The following is an 8413-nucleotide window of genomic DNA, read 5'->3' as shown; positions in this document are numbered from 1 at the left end:
AGAGAGACTTTCAGAGTTGCATTAACTCTGAGGCGCCAGACAGTTAGGGAGGTAGGAAGGATACTGTACTGAGAATGACAGGAAAAGATGAAGTCAGGGTGAGACAGGGTGGAGGTGAGAGCTCTCATCTTCTAAGTTACTTGAAGACAAACAGCAAAAAAACAGGTAGAAAGGCAAAGAAACATAAAGAGAGGAGCAGAATAGGAGCATACAGTTAGAACACATTTTGACTTACCGCCAAGGCCTGCAACCTCTCTTTGTGGAGCTGAGCCTCCTCACACGACATCCTGAGGGGGAAGCAGGGGAGAGGGGGGGTGAAAGGAGAACAAGAGGTGAGATCTGGGAAGACAGAGAGCTGGAGTTCCCTCAGCGAGAGATAGAGAGGGGATGGAATTAAAAGAGAAGAAGGAGGCGTATTCAGACAAGGTTCTTCCTCAGCAGTAATCCAACTAGAGAGTGGAGACAGTGGTAGAAGGCGCTCGCACTGGGGGAAAGCAAAGCTCTCTCATTCACTGGCCATGTGCCTCACACTCAGCCAGCTGCTCGCATTTTCTCTTCTCTATCTCTACCTCCCACTCTTTCTTTTGCGCTCTCTGTATCCCCTCCCATTTGTCCCCTCCCTCCCTCTCTTTTTTAGGTATGAGCTATGTGTGATTAAACAGCTGGGAGGAGCAGATGAAAGAGAGAGTGAAAGAGAGAGAGAGAAAAGGAAGGGGACAAATAGAGGAGCTACGGCATGGAGGCAGTTGTGAGGAGAGAGACAATCACAGAAAAAGGAATGAGGGAAAGAAAGAGGAAAAACAAAATGAAATTGCAGAAGAGTAATTTGTCATATTTGAAAGCTGAGGGTTGCTGAAAACAGATGAGACAACTGGAAATGGAACATCAACAATTTGAGGATTATTTGTTTTGCATTGATTTCACCCTTTATCTTCTGTCCAGTGACTTTCTTCATCTTAGCTGTGACTTGGATGGAGGCCTACCTATTACTGTGATAAATCAGAAGAGGTGTAGACACACTGAATCATCCTGTTATTAAAACTCACTGCTCAGTTCTGAAGCAGCCGTCTACTAAAAAAAGAGCATTTACATGGAAGGTAAAAATGCAATAAATGTCTTTCAAGAGACTAATACACAAGCTGACACTCTAAAACATTATAGTATAAACTCAAAAACACTTAATACTGAAGTGTTGGACACAAATAACATAAAAATTGCATTCTTCACTGTAACTGAGACAAAGGTAGGAGTGTCAGCCCATCTTACCGTGTGACAGAACATCTGGCTGCTACTAACTGCCTACACCTTGGCCAAATGATTCCACTGCATTATGACATGACACACCTCCCAGCACCCAGGCCTTCACCCATATGTGATGACAGGAATCCACAGATTTGCTGCTGCTATTAGAGTCATTTGCTGTTACTATGTGCTGTTGCACTGATGCAGTATGTTTCTCTCACATTTAAAACACAAAGTGTCACACAGAGCATTAGTAACACTTTGAGAAACAGAGTATGTTAATAGCATTTAACGATAGTGAATTGTGATCTTTTAGTAAAATTCTGAGACTAAAGGCAGAGATGTTGCCTACACACAAACATTACTAGTAGCTGACTCTTCAGTTTCTATTTCTGGTCACTATAGAAACCTCCTACTTAGAAAAGCAAGAACAGGACAGAAAAAGGACAAGAAAACATGAAGATGAGAAAGCCACTGCATAAACTGACATATGCAGATGAACATCTTTGGAAATACAAACGTACCTTTTAAGAAGATCACAACACACACACACACACACACACACACACACACAGTGTGTATGTGGGTGTAAATGGGTCACTGTTACCTGTGTCCTAATTTTCTTTTCTCTTTTTTTAACTCTCTAGCTTCACTTTATCAATTCTTCTTCTCTTTCCAAACTCTTTAAACTTTACTTACTTTCCTTTTCTCTTTCACTTTTTTCTTTCGCTATTGTCCTACATCCCTTCCTCGTTTCCTCCTCTTGTCCCTTGTCTCTTCTGCTGCACTTCCTTTCCTGTATCCAATATTTTCTCCTCTCCTCATCCCTTTCTTTCTTCTTCTTTTCCCCACTACTGTTGCTCTCCTTCATTGCCGTGGCACATCTCTACCCTTCATTGCTCTTCTTCCATCTTCTATCCTTTTCAATTCTCACTCCCCAAATGTTATCTTTCTCCATTCCTTTCTCTTTTATCCCTCCTTGTCTCCTTCCTGACCCTCCTCATTCCTTCTTTTCCTTTTAATCTCCATCTTTTCATAGTTCTCCTCTCATCCTTTCCTTCTCTGTTCCTCTTCATCTCACACCTGCCTGCATCTATCAGTTTCTTTATCAAACTTTCTCTTGGAAAAATGATTGCAAATATGTTTACTAAGGGGCAGTAACACCTAGAGACCCATAGTATAATTATTATACGCCTTGTACGCGTACTGGGTAGAACAGTAGTATTAGAATAGATACCATGTGTTCACTACTGAATGCATTTATCTGATGCTGTTCTCATGAGCAGTCAGACTGCAGATGTGTAGAAATGTTTGTGATTACACCCCATTTTACAACACCACAACTGTTAGGTCTGAATGTATAAATGACCCTCAGAGAGATCACCTCTCTGAGCATTTTCTTCATGCAACCATATTGTGTGTATTGAATCCTCCCTTGCTGCAAGTATAACTAAACTTTTATATTATCTATATAAGTGGCCTTGATCTGCTTTGTCTATTTTTTAATAACCTAACGTTTTCTTTTGCTACACTGCCTCGATCCATCTTGTATTCCTTTTTCTCTTTTTTCAATCCCTCATTCAACAAGTAAAGGTCCTTTTAAGGAGAAAGAGCAGCAGAGCTCCTAGTTGACTCATTGGGGAATACAGAAGGATGTAGCACACACACACACACACACACACACACACTGACACAGCAGCCACTGCATTACCCTAAGAGGGGAAAAAAGTGTCCGATAAATAACTGCAGCTGGAGAGTATCTGTTCTGTAACGCCACTGGGCAGCTGCAACTTCAGCAAATCAAAAATGAGTTATGTGTAGCTCACGGCTATAGCTTCCATATTTAAACATTTAAAGTTTTCTGGTAGTTCAATGTTTGGCAGCATTACGGCACTCTTAAAAGTCAAGTCACTCATATTTAGTCGCTTGAATGTGCTATTATTTTGTTTACAAGTCTAATGGACAGAGACAAGTCTCTTGCAGAGTCATCAGTTCAGGAGTGCTGAGATTTCTATCTGCTCCACTTCTCTAGAGTTTGGCAGCGTTCTGTTGCACAACAATGGTAGTAAAAATGTCTTTTTCCCTTTTAGTTTTGTTTACTGCTCGTTGTGCTCTCCTGAAATGGCCAAAATAAACAGTTCATACTGGGTAAAATTTGATATGACTTTTTCAAATATTTCCTTTGGGAATGTTTGTATTTGTAATTAGTTTTTACTTTTGGTGCATTGGTGGTAGTACTAGTGCACGATGATGAGCTGGAATGTATTTTTCTCAACTAAAAATAAATCTTATCGAATGTTTTGCCTAACCTACAGCATTGTTTTAACATACTTTACTTGAGGTATAAACAACATTCTCCTGTCCTCATTAAAACTTGCTGCTACAGTTTTTTATGCTGGAACATTCAGGGTATAAACCATGACCTGTCTGGAATCTTAAATCTCTTAAATATTATTTATGAAACCAGCTTCAGTTCTACAGCTGTCTGTATTTGGAGCCAGTTGAAGACTTACTGTAGACCTGGCCTTTCTGAGAGTCTCTGTTTTACCTGGAATTATACCAATCTCATCATTATGTTGGCTGCTCGCACTGTCATTACAAAGTTGTACTTCCTTACTTTAATGTTATTCTACATTTTAAAAGTTAAATAAAAAAACACTTCTTATCTCCTCCTTCTGTCCTCATCCACTATAAATGCTGCCTCCAAACCCCCTTTGCCCCTTAATTCTGGCGTCAGCTATGCTGGTTGGTTGTCGTTGGAGACAACAGCATCATTGTTCCTCTGCATCGCCACAATGACGCAATGACCTCACTGCACAGCCAGCCCAGCCCCACCTCCCCCACGTCCCAGCCCAGAGGTAATGGCCTCCAGATGTGGAACCAGAGGCAGGAAAACACACACTCACACAAATATAACAGCATGTAAAGAGTGAGTAGGAGGCAGTGAGAATGAGCAAATATCGACAAAAAAAGTAAGTCAGAAAAAAGTATGTGTGTGTTATGTTATGTTAATGCAATCATCATCTCTTTTGTCTATTTTTCCTGAGCTCCACATTTCATTTCTCCTCAAAATAACTGAAACACAGAGATAAAGCCACACATCTGGTGGACTGGCCTCTGCTGCAGACTGAGTTATTGTTACTGAGGGAGAGAGTGAGAGAAAAAGAAGGGGGCAGCATCCTTAACAGAAATATTTTTGGCTATGGGACTGCCAGACTTTAATCTCATTCATATTTTATACATCACTAATGGACGTCAAGCTGAGACTTTGAGTCGCATTGTCTGTCTGTCTGCACACACTGGTTAACTAAACACAATAAAAGCATATGTAAAAAAATAAAATAAAAAATCTACCACATAATTTCAGCACCTGGTTCCCTTCAGTTTAGAACAAGCAATTCCCTGCATACTGCAGTCCTTGTCACAACTTAGTGAGTAGTTGTTTTTTGTTTGTTTGTTTGGTTTATGTAACTACTTATTATTTTTAAAAGCACATTCTGTGGGAGAAAGGTTGAACTTTTGGACATCAGTCATTTTTGGCAGCTAAACAGATTTTAGTATTTAATTTATTCTTATTTATTTTTGTGATATGAATGTGTTTCAGTAATTTGGTCTGCTATAGCCATGCAAAGTCACTTCGAGTGAGTTTTATTTTACTGCAAAGTAGGTGTTCATATTTTAACACTTGCATTGCTGTATCACTTTGTACAACATGTTCTATTGCATAAATTGTGCTCTACAAATAAACACAAACTTTCATCTATAGGGCTTCATTATTGATTACTTTGCTGATTAGATATTATTTGAGTCTTGCTGAGTTTCCACCTTGTGAGATTGCATGTATTTAATTCATCACATATTTTCTTTAAGATTTCCCAGTGAGTAATAAATAGCACCAGAGACTGGGCCATCTGCCATTGTGGTGTCTGCACTCTACATGACCACAAATCCTACCTTGTCTTTCTGCTGAATCAGTGGACAATCCAGAGACAATACAGTGTACACTGGGATTAAAATTAGTCCACAGCACAGAGGGAAATAGATAGCACAAAGGAAAAATATGATATCATAGACAGGCCAACAGAGTCTCTGATTTCCTCAGTTATAACATCAGCTGTTGGTGCATGAGCTACATGTCTGCTTCATGCCTCCCTACACCTTCTCTGTCTGCCTCATGGGTTCAGTTCTGACAGAGGATGCAGAAATCACTGCGCCCTGTCACTCAAACTGCTTGTCAATAGCTGAACAAAACTCTCATTTCTGACAGAGGATGCAGAAATCACTGCACCCTGTCACTCAAACTTTTTGTCAATAGCTGAACAAAACTCTCAGCTTGAAGGTAAACTACACCCCACTGGTTAACAGCCAAACCAGCTAATCTGCAACATCTACAGGGCTTTTAGACTTTAAATTTTGAAACAAAAGCTGTACAGGCTGTGTGATTATCATATGAATAAGGACAATATAGTAAAATCTGAGTGTTGGAAAGTCTCAGTGAGACAATAGAGACTTTTAAAACCTGTGATTAATGTGACTAGTGATACTGTAGTAAGAACAGAGGGAGTGAGTTCAGAGCTTTGTAAGAGTACTGTATTGTATTCTGAAGCCACAGTTGGTGTAGAAGTTGGTATGGCTACTGCACAGCTGAGGGAGCTCAGAATTTCAGCACAATAAAGTTCAGATCAAACAATAGCAAGGTGCTCCTGGTGAATTTGTCATTGGAAGCAAAATGCTAATACTGTACAGCAGGGGACAGCAAGCAAGAGTACGTCCAAGGACTGAAGAACAAGTAACTGAACCCTAAATCTCATACAGCTAGCTTTCCTGATAAATACCTATTTGTGTAAGAGGCATGTAACATGGACAGAACATAGAACATCTTATTTTTGCAGATATAGAGCATGCATGCATGCTACTGCTTATATAACAGATTGCAGAGTTTGCTGAGTTTTCTTTACATTTGTTTTGCTGTGATTTATAAATGTGACGAATAAACATTATTTGTTGCTGATGAAAAAAAACATAAATGAATAAATAACTAAATAAATAAATGACTTTTTATTTCCATATGAAGACACAACAACATGCACACACCTACAGTATATATATAAATAGACAGACAAATCAGACACAGAAAGAAGGGGTCTGCAGCATGGTGGACTGTGCTAACACACAGAGGATGGATCAAGCCTGCAGCCTTCTCACTGTCTGTGCTGAAACATGGCACATTTTACACACACACAGATATATATGCAGCTTCACACCCCGTGTATGTGCTAAGAACGAAAACAGGATAGAAAAATGAGTGAGAAGGAGTGCAGAACTGATTAAAAAAAGGAAGACAGTGATAAACAGAAAAGGGAAAATGTAGAAAGTGAGTGAAGACATGGAGGATTGGAGTGCAGTAGAGAGGCTTACAGAGGGAGTGTGGGGCTGAGTGAAGAAAAGAGACAGAGACAGGAGAGGGAGGAGTGTACGCGGTGTACCGCGTGTCCCCTCTCCAGTCATGACTGAGCAGTGGCCTCGCCATGACGGAGCTCCCGTTCCCATGACAACCCAGCCTGTCAGATGGAGAGGAGACAGGTGGAAGGATGCAGCCAAGGGGAGAAGAGCTCAAAGGAAAGAGGCAGATAGAAATAAAAAAATAACAACAAAGAACATCTGCTTACGGTGCGGTCGCTGTGCCGTTCCTCTGCAAAGGTGTGTCTGACATGGCTGCAACACCCTGTCTCCTCTGCTCTCCTTCCATGCTCCTCTTCCTCATCTTCCTCTTCTCCTGTCCTCTGGTGTCCTTTTCACAGAGTTGTCCTTCCCTGTCTCTCTTCCTCCTCTCCTCCTCCCTCCCCTCCTTCTTATCTTCTCCTCTTCCTCCTCCTTTCCTCCTGCCTTTTCGGTGTGTGTTTGTCACGCCAGGATGTGTCAGAGCAGCTGCTGCTGCCGCTCCTGCATTGCCCTGGTCTGCCAGCAGTAGGGGATGCGTGTAAGCATGTTTGTGTGTGTGTGTGTGTGTGTGTGAGAGAGAGAGAGAGAGAGAGAGAGAGAGAAACCAAGAAAGACAGGGAACTAGAGAAAAAGAGACAGTTGTTACTTGTGTATTTTTATGTATAAATGTGATGTTTGCTGTCAAGTATGGCAAGGATGGAAGGTAAGAATGGTGAGCTAGCTGAAATGAGAGAGTAGAGGATGCCAAAGAGACAGCAGAGAGACAGACAGCCTTAGGGGAGTTACTCTATAATGAAAGGAGTGGCCGACCTGCCTCACTTCGACTGCTACCTTGCGAACAACATTTTCCCTTTGAGACTAAGGGGGGATTCATTTAAAGAGGCAGATATGATACTCAGAAATCTCATTGACTGTGAAAGACACACACAAAAAGATACCTTCCTGAAGTCCTAGAAATAAACTGGATAACACTTAAAGAAAATGGGTAAATGGAATAAACTGAATGATACTCCTCATATAAAAGAAGCCTCACAGTCAGGACACCAAGAAGACTCATGTTCGGGATCATGAAACGCAACTTGTTTGCAAAATTAGGACTTGTCATCATGGACAGACATTATCTAACAGTGCATGGGATCCTCCACGTCTACATCAAAATCAGTTGGAGCTGTTGGGGAAACAGTCTGGAAAACCATGACAGTTTATATGCCATTCCCTTTCCTTCCTTTCTTCTTCATTCTTTCCTGTCCTGATTTTCTTGAAAACTGCTTTTCCTACTCACTTCCACATCTCACTCTCTACAGACTCTACTAGTTTATCGCTAATGTAAATAGCCTCAGAACTATAATCTGGTCCATCATCCAGGCATATTTTAATCACACATTCTTTTTATTTCTAAGCAATGAAACAATCAGTTGAAAATGTTCAGAACAGGCAGTAAGATAAAAGTAATCATATGAGTTGGAAAGGCAAAAAAGAATGATTTAAATTAATGTGATGTGTTAGTACTGTTGTTTTTCTCTAGTGTTTACTGTTTGGTACCGGCAGTAGAATAGTCAACATGTGGCTCCCAGGCTCAGAGGACACAGTGATGGTCACATCCATTAAAGTGCCAAGACGTTTCACATTCCTGGCTGTCACATATTTAGATGAATGCACTTGTAGAGACTGTTTCTTCTCAACTTATCTACCCCCACCCGGGCTCCCTCCTTCTCTTGCTCTCTCTTAT

At 40.8% G+C, this 8413-nt stretch overlaps 1 protein-coding gene across 1 annotated transcript in view; it reads right to left on the bottom strand.

Annotated features, from left to right (window-relative positions):
* Positions 1-7238, bottom strand: part of palm2akap2 (palm2 and akap2 fusion) — a 44558-nt gene extending 37320 nt beyond the window's left edge. Inside the window, exons 1-2 of the mRNA XM_020609773.1 lie at positions 6912-7238; positions 236-287 (exon numbers count right to left, since the gene is read on the bottom strand). Coding sequence (XP_020465429.1) covers positions 236-287; positions 6912-7006 — 147 coding nt within the window. The 5' untranslated portion in view covers positions 7007-7238. The remainder of the gene's footprint in view (positions 1-235; positions 288-6911) is intronic.
* Positions 7239-8413: the final 1175 nt, after the last annotated feature.

The sequence above is a fragment of the Monopterus albus genome, unplaced genomic scaffold, assembly GCF_001952655.1.
Source record: "Monopterus albus unplaced genomic scaffold, M_albus_1.0 scaffold102.1, whole genome shotgun sequence".
Lineage (NCBI taxonomy): Eukaryota > Metazoa > Chordata > Actinopteri > Synbranchiformes > Synbranchidae > Monopterus > Monopterus albus.
Note: the sequence above shows the minus strand (reverse complement) of the source record. Positions and strands in the feature narration are given on the sequence as shown.